The sequence below is a fragment of the Pundamilia nyererei genome, unplaced genomic scaffold (genome assembly GCF_000239375.1).
Source record: "Pundamilia nyererei isolate P.nyererei 1_Seehausen unplaced genomic scaffold, PunNye1.0 scaffold00047, whole genome shotgun sequence".
NCBI lineage: Eukaryota > Metazoa > Chordata > Actinopteri > Cichliformes > Cichlidae > Pundamilia > Pundamilia nyererei.
This window is the reverse complement of record NW_005187448.1, coordinates 3,298,105-3,312,214: the sequence shown is the minus strand read 5'-3', so window position 1 is coordinate 3,312,214 and position 14,110 is coordinate 3,298,105. Positions and strand designations below refer to the sequence as shown.

General features: G+C 43.2%; 1 protein-coding gene across 2 annotated transcripts in view; it reads left to right on the top strand.

Moving 5' to 3' along the window:
* Positions 1–14,110, top strand: part of dip2ba (disco-interacting protein 2 homolog Ba) — a 45,597-nt gene that overhangs the window by 16,209 nt on the left and 15,278 nt on the right. The window contains exons 2-12 of one of the 2 annotated variants that reach the window (XM_005732646.1): positions 8,947–9,018; positions 10,356–10,511; positions 11,036–11,161; positions 11,289–11,525; positions 11,622–11,750; positions 12,168–12,179; positions 12,556–12,675; positions 12,862–13,059; positions 13,395–13,486; positions 13,566–13,676; positions 13,880–14,003. In XM_005732646.1, the coding sequence (XP_005732703.1) occupies positions 8,947–9,018; positions 10,356–10,511; positions 11,036–11,161; positions 11,289–11,525; positions 11,622–11,750; positions 12,168–12,179; positions 12,556–12,675; positions 12,862–13,059; positions 13,395–13,486; positions 13,566–13,676; positions 13,880–14,003 (1,377 nt within the window). The remainder of the gene's footprint in view (positions 1–8,946; positions 9,019–10,355; positions 10,512–11,035; positions 11,162–11,288; positions 11,526–11,621; positions 11,751–12,167; positions 12,180–12,555; positions 12,676–12,861; positions 13,060–13,394; positions 13,487–13,565; positions 13,677–13,879; positions 14,004–14,110) is intronic. The other variant, XM_005732647.1, reaches the window with a different exon arrangement.

Sequence of the window (14,110 nt, the reverse complement as noted above, 5' to 3'; positions counted from 1 at the left end):
TATATAAATAAAAAAATTTTAAGATGAAAGGATTAGAAGAAACAGAAGGAGAGAGAAGTACTACATTAGTATTGTGAAGTGCCTCTACCTGACGGAAGCTTGGCACAGCACCCATTTTAACTTGTCATAGCCAGGGACCTACAGGTGTAGGTCTTTCATTAAGCCGGCCCACAACAATGACACCCTGAAAGTGGCTGCTGTAAATGAAAAGCAGCCATTGAAGCACAGATGCTATAAAACATCTTTATTAACTACAGTGACAAGTCTGCCTATAAAACTGTTTATTAATAAATGATTAAGCTAGTATTCATCCACCTGTGTAGTTGCTGTAGGGGATACAGTTCATGGCAGAGGTATAGCAAGCTAATCTGACCAGAAATCAGCCTGGGATGTGGCCTTGGTCTCACTCAGTTATGCAAACATAGACCTGTTAGTTGAAAGCTCATTGCAGTTGTAGTCTGCCGTACAGTCTCAGTGAGGACAACCTGCATTAACCTTTGCTGCTTACTAACAAACAGCTCACTTGTACTTGCCTGACGTCAGTTTCTCTGACTCCACAATCTGTCCTCTCAGTTGTTTGCCAGCCTTATCACTTTGATGAAGTAACGTGATATGAATTTATCTATACAGCAACTGTTTGTCACTGCCAAGATTATACAGCTGGCCTGTGATGATCTAGAGGGAAATGGCGTGACCCAAATTAGTGTGCGTAGTACATTAACAGTAGTAAGATTAAAGTGAAGAAGAAGCCGTCTTGCTTATGGAGAAGAATAAAAGAAAATGTTCTGTCTTTTTTGTTTCATTGTGGTTTTCTGATAGCTTTTATTGTTGCAGCAGTTCCCAGCTCAAAACTCACAGCTGGCTCTAGAACGCTTGATATAATAATAATAATAATAATAGAAGTAATGGAGGAAGTCGGGCTCTAAACTCAAGCACAAGATGAATGCTTAAAAAGCTCGAAGGAAACACTTGTTTTATTTCTTTGGATAAATTAAGTTTCGGGATGCTGACTGTCCAGTGTTATTGTTTCTTCTGTTTTTATCTTATTCGTGCCAGCACTTTTTGTTGTTGCTGTCCTGTACAGGAAGGTCTGACTTCACCGAATGTTTCGGTACTTGACTCGGGTGTGGTTGAACTGGTCGTTTGCATATGTGTGGGTGTGTTTCTTCGCATGTTATGTGTTTCTCAGGTATTAAGTTTAAAAGGTGGGATTGCCCCACATTTGTTCCACTAAGACGCGTGTCCATATTAAGAGCTGCTGAATCTTTATTTTATCATTTTTTCTTTGCCCTTCTCTGTAATTTCCTGTGAGGCATACCTGTGTTAAACATGTCACTACAGTGGTTTCACTTCTAGTTCTCAGTATGACGCACTTCTTCCGTTACATCCTCTTTGCTGGGCATTGCTTCATTATTTATTGGAAAATGGGTTTAACACATTGTTGATCTGTGAAAGACACGCACAAATTGTTCATTTGAACTAATCTGGGCCAAGCACAGCCCTTGGACTTCTTTTATGTCTCACATTCGTTTTATTGAGATTTTTTATAAGAGTATGCCTTAGAAATGAAAGGGAGGCATAATTAGATCTGTCTTCACAGACTGGAGCAGGCTGAAAGGCAATAAATAAAATATAAAATAAAATATTTTTCAAATAATAGTGTTGATAGCTCTAATCTGTAGTGGCTATTGCATTCACCTTACACACAATAGATTGGAAATCAGGCAGAGGCACAGACCCAGCTTATAACACAGGGACTTACAAGCTAGTGTGCTCCAAGTGCCAGTGCTAAGCCCGGATAATTGGAAGTGTTGCGTCAGCGAGGGCATCCGGCGTGATTTCTGTGCCAAATCAAAACATGTGGATCCATCCGCTGTGGTGATCCTTTGGGGGAGGGGGCACTGCATACTAAACTGTGTTACATCGTCTGTTCTTGTCACATATTACACAATATAATAATATAATATATATATTATTAACTTTGCTGTTGTATTTTTTTAGGGTGTAATTTTCAGAAGTCGTTCCCATACCTTTTGTCGAATTTTTATCTGTAAGTTCACTTCATTAGGGACAGCTAGATAAGACTAAAGTGACCTAATACAACACCCCTGCCAGGAATGTTGAGCTTTTGTTGAAACAGTTTTAGTGAAGTGTTGAGTCAACTGTATCTATAATCATGCTATAACCGTGCTATGTTCACTGGCCACTGTACTGGGTTGGAGGTTTTGCTTCAAAGCTTCTTTTTTTCTTTGTGGCACAGATTCAACACAGGGCTGAGAGTTTGACATGATAGCATCACTTAGTTGCTGCGGTGACCAATGAGTTTTTGGTGTTATTGTTGGATTTTTCTAAAAAGTTTTTGTGCTTCCATTTTATGTCACTGGGAGATCTTGTATTAGAATTTAATAAGTTATACCTAATAAAAGAGCTTGAGCACTTATTTTCTGCATCATTCATTATTGGAAAGATGTACATAAAAATCGTTCAGAAGGTTAAAGTGACAAATGGTAACTAGCCATATTTTGGGCACTGTTGCTCAATCGTGACTAGGCTGGGCTGTCAGAGTTGCGTTTTCCATCCAACCAAACACAAACCGAATCCAATGGAGATTTTTGACAAGAGAAAGTACACTTACTCAGACCCTTACTTATCTGGCCAGCAGTTCCCTTTAGCCGTCCAGAGATCACTTCATCCTCCCTGTCTGCCTCAAAACCCCCACGTGGACTCCCAGGGTCCCAGAGGAATTTTTGGCCTGGATTTGGAGTGGAAAAACATTGTGCTGGACGCAGGAGGTTTATGTATTAGTGTTTTGGAATCACTATTCAGACATGAAGCAAATATCTCCTGAGTGATAACTGATTGGTTTTAATACTCAAAACCTGATTTAACTGCTAGTAAACTGAGGGAAACCCCCACATTTAGTCAAGGATGCTTGTCGACTTTCTAGATGAACAAACTTTACTGCCTTAAAGGTTTTCTTTCTCCCTCCGTCTATGGATGGATGGATGGATATATAGCTAGCTAGATATTTTAAAGGATAAATAGTGACCTATAAATATTTCCCATGTAAATATATAGTTGTGTAACATTGCCTTGAATGCTTAAGAAAAATGAAGTCACACTCCCTCTTTTGTGTGTAATGTAATCCAAGTTTCTCTCCTCTGTTGTGGTAGAGAGTCCAGCTGTGCGTCTGTGTGTGTTTGTTTTGGTGTGTGGGAGATGACGCTGGTGCTCTAGTGTCACATCCAGTGGTTCTGCATGTTTCATATGTTTATGTCTATTTTGAATGTTTATATAAACAGTATAGAAATCTTTGATAAATAATCACGCATACATAGCTGTGTCACAAGTTGAGCTTTCATAAATCTAATGATAAGGGGCCTCAGGTTGTTTTTAATGCTCCAAAACTTAGAGATATTTCATTTGTGATCAGTGAAAAGCAGCAGATCCACACAGCTAACAAGCTGGATCGAGGGATGTTTTCAGTTTTCTTAAAAGAGTAAGTTAAACGATTTCCCGGTCATCAAACAACACTGTTTACTGTCAGTCAACCAGATCAATTAAAATGATAATCATTTCAAACCCAGTTAACAGTATTGAAATGAAATTAGTTTCATGGTATGCAAAAGCACAGCAGTGGAACGTTTGTACTTGCCACACTGCTTCCCTTTTAGAGCATGCTCTATGGAAATAAGCTTCTTACATCTGCTTTAACTAATGACCAGGTGCCATTAAATGGCCTTGGTGTCATACTCATTCGTTTGCATTTCCTGTCAAGTGCTATTTATCCATGTTCTCGGCACAGTCTGCCCATTGTTTTTGTGTCACTGCTCAGAGTCTCTATAAATAAGATCTTGTGGGTGACGTTAGTTCCTCCTTTCTCAGCCCCTGTGTTTATGTGTGTATTTATATGTAAATGTGCAGGCTGTGGCTGTTTTCCATGTTTTTTCTAGTTATCCTGTTTATCTCACAGTCATTTCCTCATGGTGGACTTAGAACAGCAACTTTTTGCCCTGGTATGTATTTCTTGTGATATAGCGTAGTAACGGTGTTCTAGATTAGCATCACTCTTGTCACCAAACTGTAACCCACAGGCAAACAAAGACACTTTTATGCAGAGCAAACTGGTATCGCTGGCTAGAAGCACCACGCTTAGAAAACAGTCCTGCACTGTACAGAGCCTTGTTTCAGACATTTGTGCCCCCGTCTACACAAACGTCCAGACGGAGAGATATAATCTGTTAGGTTAGATGTAATCTCAGATTACAGATTAGGATAGAGACCAAAATGTGAGCACTGGATGGCTTTCAAGATGTAAAAGCGAGGTTTTATTTACAGCTTTCTGTGTAATCCAGCCAGTTATCCTGTTTGAGTTTCATGGTTGTGTGCATTTATGGGTTGACAGGAAACCTGTCACATGCAGGTCTCTGTGTGCAAAAGACAGTCAGGCAAGCGGAAATTGTGGGTGACAGTCATGTTACTTGCTAATCTGCTCAAAGTAATTATAGAGATCTCTCGGTTGGGGAGGGGACTTGAATACATATGCGTAAACAGGAGAGGGTCCTTGGAGTTTGCATTCACTGTGACACAATCCATGTTTGCTGAGATTACATCAGATTGTTGCAACATCCTCTACAGAGAAGTGAAAGAAAACTAAGGAAAAATGCTGTCTCAGTGCCTTTTGTTCATATATCATGAGCATGTGGATGCCAGGAGGCTTTTCAGCTCTAATGTTGCCTTTGTTTGTCTGTGTGTGTGTGTAGATCAGGCTGATGGATGGGTGGGTGTTAACTGTTAAACAGAGATTCATAGATCAGCTGGTATCTCAGGGTTGAAGCTCAAGGCCAAGATTTGGATTTTTCATTCAGGAGAACTGTGCAGTGATTCCAGGACTGAGGGAAATCACTGGCATTAAAAAGCGCTTCACTGAGCCTCTCAGTTTTTCATGACCTAATGAATATCATTTAAAGAGAAGAAATCTTGGCAGCAGTTGTGGCACTGATTGAAAGACACTGACCTCGTTGCTTTAGTTTTATATAAATATCTCAAATGCAGTGCTGTTTCTGGGTGTTGGCAGCTGGAATTAAACTGCTTCCAATACAAATTTCAGCTCTTCCCGATTGGCAATGGAGCAATGAAGAATGGTAGAAGAACAGCACAGACATAGTGGGTTGGGAGGGACAGAGTAAGGTGTGCATAGAAGATCACACTGCATTAAGGTAAATGGTAAATGGTAAATGGCCTGTATTTATATAGCGCTTTACTAGTCCCTAAGGACCCCAAAGCGCTTTACATATCCAGTCATCCACCCATTCACACACACATTCACACACTGGTGATGGCAGCTACATTGTAGCCACAGCCACCCTGGGGCGCACTGACAGAGGCGAGGCTGCCGGACACTGGCGCCACCGGGCCCTCTGACCACCACCAGTAGGCAACGGGTGAAGTGTCTTGCCCAAGGACACAACGACCGAGACTGTCCGAGCCCGGGCTCAAACCGGCAACCTTCCGATTACAAGGCGAACTCCCAACTCTTGAGCCACGATCGCCCCATTAGGTAAAGACAATAAAACACACAAACCGAGACAAATCGCAACCAAAAACAACCTCCTGTATACGTCCAGGTCATGTGCTGACCATTAAGCGTTCTCTTTAACAGCTTTTTTCCCCTTTGTATTTGGAAAACAAAAAGGGGTGCCGTTCATGGGTAATAGTAATCCAAGAAGCGAAATTTTAGCTGTATCAGCTACAGCCAGTCCGATGATTCAACATTTGAGCTGCTTGGAAAACCACAGGGAGCAAATGTTATGTCATGAATGCTTAATGCCCAGCCACGTCGTCAGAGAGAAATTCACTGTTCACGATGGTTTCAGTTCTTGGATTTGATTTGACACGGTCACGGGGCACACAGTGCTGTAGGCGTCCATTGACTTTATCCTCTTTCACAGGTTCATAAAAATATCTTTTTTCTGCTTTTTCGAGCGTATGTCACGCCACACATAAGTCGAAATCACAACCAGGGTGTTCTCCTGTGGCCTCCTCCCAGGGAGGCTTTAGCAAAGAACCCACAGGAAAGTAATCATCGTTGTAACAGTTTGAGGTTTTATTCACAAATGATCAGAAATAACTAGAAAGAAAATTTCCTTTGTGTGTTGCTACCTGTCTAAGACCCAATCGGAGCCTCCAGGAAAACACCCTGACAACAAGATCAAGATGTGTACGCGTGGAGTGATGCACGGTGCACAAATAAACAGTTACCTCAAACAAAACCTCAAATGGCTCTAATGTGCCGGATCATAGTGGAGAATGCCAGTGCAGATTAAATCTGAAGTGCTCCGTAGTCCCCTACTGTGTCAGAAAAAGTTGTAGCCCTCCGCAGTTATCAGTGTGGCTGGGAATGCCGTTCATGTGAGTGTGTTTATCCCCTCTGTGACCCTGCGCTGCCAGCTATTAGGAGATCAGTCCACTGTATGACTTGTCTTGAAGTATGAGGTCAACATCGTATATTTTAAAAGAAGTCTCACAGGGTCACTGTCATCTGGTCTTGAATGAGCTCTGAAAATGTCACAAACAGCACGATTAACACAAAAAAACAGTCAGTTAGAAGGTCTGGCTGCCAAGGAGAAGGACTGATAATTGCTTATAGATGTGAGATTTTTAATATGCTCTTAAAGATGCATTCATTGGTGATACTGTGCCTCTATCACAGCATGCTGGGCAGGTTCAGCCGATCCTTGGACGAAGTACGCATTCCTGGTTTGACATACTGACACACATCTCACAGGGAAGGCCTGTAGTGCCAGTACACCTCAGGCCCTGTCAGCATTCATTCTCTTGTGTGCTGAAGCGCCCTTTAACCTGCCCCAGCTGTGTATACACACATACACATGCACAGATACATCAGCTTCCTGCACCTCAGGGATGTTTTTGGAACTATGAGCATTCTCTCTTGGCCAGTTGGCCCTCTCTGTTAGTATGGTGTTTTCCAATCAGCACATTCCTCTTTCTCTAGACAGACACAGTGAGACGATTTTGGCAGCACACACACAGGGTGGGGTAATGCTCATATCCTGTCCCCTGACCTCAGATTACACACAGTTACTGTACTGTTTTTGTTCATGCTCACACTCAAAAACACCACATTCTTGCACTTAACACATACAGCTTTTTCTCTGTTTTGAACCAGCTGTCACAGTCAGTCTTTAAACCCAGAGCCTTTCAGTGTCTTTCTTCCCACTGCCAGCCACATAGCTGGTGTGCCTGTGCCAATCCGTGTCTGTTGTACTTGCCCGACACCAGCACAGACTCTCTTCTGTCTGCGTTAATGACCGACGGCGCTCCGTCCATCTTTCCATCTCTTCCCCTTCTTCCCTCCCGGCACCAATTGGGCACCAGGACTGGGCTTGGCGTAACCTTGTCTCCGACAACAATAACTGCTCCAGTCCACTACAATCAAGTTGCTGCTGATTGTCTCGCTTGCATGTCGGCCTATGAGTGTTTTCCTGTGTATAAACAAGTCTGTAGCATGCCAGAGAGATGGAGAAACAAAGACTGCAACAAGCTGCTGTGTCTGAATTTCAGCCTAGTGTGTGAACCCAGGCATGAACTCCAAGCTGAATGCTCGCCATCCCCATTTTTTTCTTTTTGCTCCCCTGCACAGAGGGAAAGACAAAGCACTCGGCACTCAGTCACACACTGCCTTTCACTCTAAAACTGTTCAACTTTGTTTTGTTGGCTTTTTCTCTACGAAGGTTATTCACTTTTACTCTGCTTCTCTTAATATGAGTGTTGTGAAACCTACAAGTTGTATCGGAAGGATAAAAAAAAAGAAGTCTCATATTTAAACTAATTCTGGCAGGCACACACACAATCATAGAGGGGGCTTCCTTTCTGATTCTCTTGTTTATACAAGCAAATCCTACACTCCACTGGATAGTGACCAGAGTGTGAGAAAACTTTAAGAAAAAACACACTCTATCTCAGTCACACACGAAACTCCCCACCCAGCCCCGGCTTATCCAGCACACCTCCCTCCGGTCTCCCTGCTGAACCTTGGCTCACTGTTTCTCTCCCTATTTTCTTTCATTGTTGCTTAATGCACACACTGGTCTGCATTCCCTGTTGCTGCTAGTGACTCTCAGCCCCCCCCCCCCGTAGGTCCCCCCCATTGTCACTGGTCAGTGTGGAGGAGGTGTCAGGAGATTGAGGTTAAGCAGCCGTTTGGCGATTGGCACTTGACATAGCATGCGGTGTTATCGCTGCACACAAAAGAAGGCGACTAACAGAGAGAGTGTGGGAGATTGTAGCATTAGGATTGTTTGTGTTTTCAAGGGGAGTGTGTAAGGGTGTGTCTTTCATGCATGTTTGCAGTGAGCAGACTGTGTGTTTTGGGGTCCCAGTTTAATGGACTTTGTCAGGCCTGTGCGGCTCTCTAGCACACTCTAGTATCACTGGGAATCCTGCCAGGCCGAGGCCGAATGAGGAAGGGGTGGTGCTGGGTCTACAGTGGGAAAAGGTCGGGACAGATAAATGACCGAGTCCCATGTGAAACTGGCTCACATGGCTTCCTTTTTTGCTCTGCTTACCATCCCAACTATTCCCAATGTTTTGGCACTGTTCTCTGCCTGGTTACGTGCGGCTCAGTGGAATCATACTTGGGTTTTATAGCCAGCAGGCATGTTTATTCACTGGGGCTAATGTAAGCCCAAACAATGGTGTTATCTCTTCGCCTTGTTGTAAATGGACTTAGCTGTCAGCATGTGGAGTTCAGTGGATTTGGTTTAAAGTGGATTATTATTATTATTATGACTCAACCCTCTGAAAATGTATTAGTGAAAGCAGAGGCTGTACTCTGTGTGTGTGTCTGTGTGTACGTAGTTGTCTGGAGTTTGTGTGGTAATTATGACTAACCTAACAGTTTGGTGTTGCTGTCCTCTCTCCTAGGTGACATCACGCAGAAGGGCTATGAGAAGAAGAGAGCCAAGCTGCTGGCCTCCTACATCTCCCATTTGCCAAGTAAGACCAGTTCTTCTTCTGCTCTTGGAATTTTTTCATGTTGCATTAAAGCCTTCCTTCTTCTTCTTCTGTCAGCAATGTTATTGTTGTTCAGGCTGAAAAGCAAAACGAGGCTAGATTGCATAAGAAGATTCCTCAAATTTACATTTGAGCTGATTATTCTTTCACATGTGAAAAGAACAACGGAGGCAAAAAATGGATTCTTTATGTCGTATTGTACTTTTTTCCTTTTTTCATTTCTTTGAGAAGAAACTTGACTGACTTCTCAGTGTGAGTGTTGATTGTCTTTGTCCAAGTTAGCAACATAATTTCTGGCTTTCTGTGGCACTCTAGTGGCCAAAATGAGAATTGCACATAAGGTAACCAGTGATGCACAAATATCTTTAATAACTGCATCACCACAGGTAAGCCACGGATGAACAAACCCAGTTTCTGTCAGACTTTCTGCTGTATTTAGTGCGTACCCAGTAAATGTGAAACATTCTGAAACTGGTTTCAGTTTACAGCTGTGGGGAAGTACTAAAGCTTCTCTGTGTTACTATGTGACAGACAAACTGATTTGTCTGTCAGTTTCCTCAAGCAAGGGTGTGGTGTTTCCTTTGGAAAGTATTGCACCATGCTAGCAGCGGCATGAAAAAAACATCGTTCTCGATGTGTCACTTTAAGCTATTTTAAAAAAAAAGAAAGAAAAAAAAGAGAGCACCACTACACTTCCCTTTCCTCTAGTTTAACCTTTGTTTTGACTTGTGCTGCCAAAACATTTATGTGATTACACGCAAAGATCATATATTAATCTAGATTTCATTTGGAAAAAACTTTTTTAATACTTGAATGAAAGTCTCATTGTTTTTAGTGATTTTTGCTTTCGTTTGACTTTTGCTGGCAGCTTGCTTTGAATGTCAGAGCATATACCAGAAAGCTTTGAATCTCCAGGGGTGACCGTGTGCTCCTTCACTCGTCCTGTTATCCCTCAAAACCATCATCTCCTCAGGGACTCAGTTACCCAGTTCCCTCCGGGACGAAAAGACAGTTGACTAAAAATATAAATGTAACCCAGTTTCATGTACTCTGTTAGCAGTATAACTTGCATCAGTCAAGTACATGTCCTTATTTCACTGTTCACAGGCTCTGTATGAGGCTAAATTTGGAGAGCTTCAGAGAAGGTCATATAATATTTATGCCTACACGATGCTGTAATAGCATTATATAAAGCAAGAGTGTGCTCTGTTTGTCTGAATTTCCTGGATCTCATGTTAGATTGTTTGTTTTGCTTTTATTAATGGTCCCCTAAATATAGACTTTTATTGACTTTTCACATGCTGGGCTCTGTTCTGTAGATGTGGATCTGCCTCTACCAGATGTGCAGCTTTCCCCGAGCCGCAGTGCCGACCCTAGCCCCAGTCCTGAGGCCCCGGGCCCCTCCACCTCTTCAGCCTCCAGACACCATCGTTCACACCGCAGCGGAGGCGCCAGGGACGAGCGCTACAGATCAGGTATGCAGCACAAAATTCACTACAAAAGCACACAGGTACAGTTGGGGTCAAAAGTTTACATCACGGAGTTTACCTTTAAATAGTTTCTTTGATTTGGAATGAAGGTACAACAAAAGTGGAATGAATGCAAACAATTCAAGTCATTGTTTTAACTTTAATTGTTAAAACAATTATAGAATTTCATTTATTTGGGAGCTATATCCTCACAAATCTTCAACAGGGTTTAACGTTGGCGCGCTAATGGCATAACCTAGTGTTCCAGCAATTTCCACTTCATGGCAGGCGCGAGCCTCGGTGGTTCCTGGGTTGTTCCTAAACATCCTTATCATCTGAGGGTGACAGAAATTTCTCCAAGAGACCTTATCAACCTCTGTAAATCTATAATTCTCCTTGGATATCTTCACTGAGTTAGTTGGATTTTTCCATTGTCCAGAGAATTGATCATGATCACTAACCTGAAGTTCACAGGTTTTGTCCTTGTTGTTTTTCTCACTCGGGTTATTCTCTATTCTATATTTATGTAGACATCCATACAGAAGCTGTCCAGGCAGCACTGGCCAAACATAAAGAGGAGAAAATGGCTCTTCCCATGCCAACCAAGAGGCGCTCAGCCTTTGTCCAGTCTCCCATAGATACCTGCACACCTCCAGGTAAGCTTGGTTCCACCCACTCTGAGATCAGATGGTTGCTGGTGATTGTAGCTCCTAAAAAATACCCTCACCAAAACATTAAAAGTTATTGAATTATAATTTCTTTCACGTTTTCTCTTACTCTTAGACACATCTTCTGCATCAGAGGATGAAGGCTCACTGCGCAGAAAGGCAGCACTCAGTGCAGCACTAGCTCAGACCCTGCAGAGCCCCGACTACTGGATCAACCGCTCCGTCCAAAGCTCTTCCACATCCTCATCTGCTTCCTCCACCCTCTCCCATGGAGAGCCCAAGAGTCAGCCCCAGCCCCAGCCTCAGCCTGCTGCTTCCTTGTTAGCTGACGTGCTAGCCCACACACGCATTGGTAAACTGTCCTGGTGGAGAACTCCCAGCGTTGATCCATAAATCTCAGGGATAGTGTCACTGCCATTAATGATGCTATTTTTCTCCGCCCTAACAGAAAACAGTGTCCCCCCAGATGTGACGTCCTCTGCTTCTCAAGACAGAGGGTCCAGGGTGGATCTTCCCCCAGCAGTCAGGGGCATGAGCCGTGGACAGAGCCGCTCCAGCATGCTGGATACTGCTGACGGTACACTCACTTAAGCCAGAATGTCTGTTAACGTCTGGCTGTGGTACAAATATGTATAAAGTTTTTTGTGGGGAGAAAAACCTCTAAAGTATTCTTCATTTTCTGAAATATTTGGAATCTGGGTGACTGTCTTTTGGTTCCTTCCTCATTTCAAGCAGTTCAGTCATTTTGGTATTCTAATCATGACATCGGACGATGTTTTACTGTTTTGCATTGACTGTGTGGTTCAAAGCATTGCAGTGAGAAAAGTGATTGAATGTGTTCCAATCAACATACAATCTACCCATGTTCATCCTCGATCACCTTCAACATCATCCTCATGTCACTGTGTGGTGAATGCTGCTAACGACCGATATTTTGTGTTCTTTCTTTTGGGTCCATTAATCCTGTCCCTGTCTTGACTTTGATTTAAAAAAGGAAAAAGAAAAGGTAATATACATCGAACCTGGGGAAGGGGAGGGATGCCGAAGAGGCCCCAAGTAGCTTGCTTTCCATCCTGATATCTACCTCTCTTTACGTTTGTCTCATGCTGTAGGTGTAGAAGTAGAAATCTTCCTTTATAGTATTTTCCTGAAAGAATTGTCCACTCTGTGTCTCCTTGTGTGCAAATTTCCCTTTCAAATTTTTCCTGCTGCTGATTCTGTTCCTGACTGTGCTAGTGCGTAGGTTACTGCCTGTGTGAGCGAGAGAGCGTGTGTGTTAAAGCAGAGATTCATGTTTGAATAAACTTGCATGTGTGGGTGTCTGCGTGTCATTGTTTGTTTGCATATGTTGGTGACGGCGGCTGCTCTCGGTGTTTGTCCAGGCGTGCCTGTCAGCAGCAGGGTGTCCACTAAGATCCAGCAGCTGTTGAACACACTCAAACGACCCAAAAGACCGCCGCTCAGCGAATTCTTCCTCGATGACTCTGAGGAAATCGTAGAAGGTGTGGCACATAACACAATATGTCATGCTTGATTTTCACCGTTGTGTGTACTGCAGCACAGAAATCCTCTTGGTTGTTTTGAAAAGGGTTTTCACTTCTTTAGGAAGTCACCCAGAGTGTTGTGACACCACAGTGTTACAGCGTTACAGTACTCACAGTTTCTTGCTTGCCAATTCTCATGCCTAGTTCCCCAACCGGACCCCAACACCCCGAAGCCTGAGGGACGTCAAATCATCCCAGTGAAGGGGGAGCCCCTTGGGGTGGTCAGTAACTGGCCTCCTGCCCTGCAGGCTGCCCTTGCCCGCTGGGGGGCCACTCAGGCCAAGAGCCCTGCCCTCACTGCCCTGGACATCACTGGCAAACCACTCTACACACTCACATATGGTGAGCGACACGTTGCCTCGTAGGAATATTAAAGTCGATTTTGAGCACAAATATGGGTGTCTGTATTGTTGTGTCCACTCTATAAATGTCAGGTATATTTTTTGCATATGAGCTGGATCAAAGGAAGAAATATTTGTTGGCCCGAGTAGAACAACTCCCACATTACATTGCCTCCAGTGTGGACCCATAGTGGGTTGGGAAGTTAAGCGATCATGGAACAGTTATGCAACAATAATACACAGCAATTTAACAGCAAGAAATCTGGCCTGTGGAAAACAAGATGACATTTTTCTTTTCTTTTTTTCTTTTCTTTTTTTCTTTTTTAACCTGTATAGGTAAACTGTGGAGTCGCAGTCTGAAACTGGCCTATACCCTTCTGAATAAGCTGGGCACAAAGACTGAGCCTGTCCTTCAACCTGGAGATCGAGTAAGAGTTTGTCAGTCATTTCTTCCTAAGTAAATTGTAAAGTAGCACGACGAGGAAAATCATTTCCTCTGCTTCTTAGGTGGCGTTGGTGTATCCAAACAGTGATCCTGGCATGTTCTGGGTGGCCTTTTATGGCTGTCTGTTAGCTGAAGTCATCCCTGTGCCTATTGAGGTGCCGCTGTCCCGACAGGTAAATATACCTTCATATATTCATAGCAGTTCTTCTGTGGGATTTCTGAAAAATGCTCCACATGTTTAGGACCAAATGCATGGTTTATGATAATGAGAGCCTCACCACTATATTATTATTATTATTTCTTTTAGTTGTCACAGTTTTGTCTGCTTGCCTGTCCTTGTGAGTTGAAGTTTCCTGACCGAAGCCTCTTTTCATAGGATGCAGGGAGCCAGCAGATTGGCTTCCTGTTGGGCAGCTGTGGTGTGAGTTTGGCGTTGACCAGTGAGGTGTGTCTCAAAGGGCTGCCCAAGACACAAAATGGAGAGATCATCCAGTTCAAAGGTCAGCAAGACTAAACTGCCTCTGCTAATGCTGCTGGCTCATCAGGAATCATCTCTGGATGCTGTCATTTTATTGCAATATTAGTGTAATTAGTGCAGCTTTTTTCC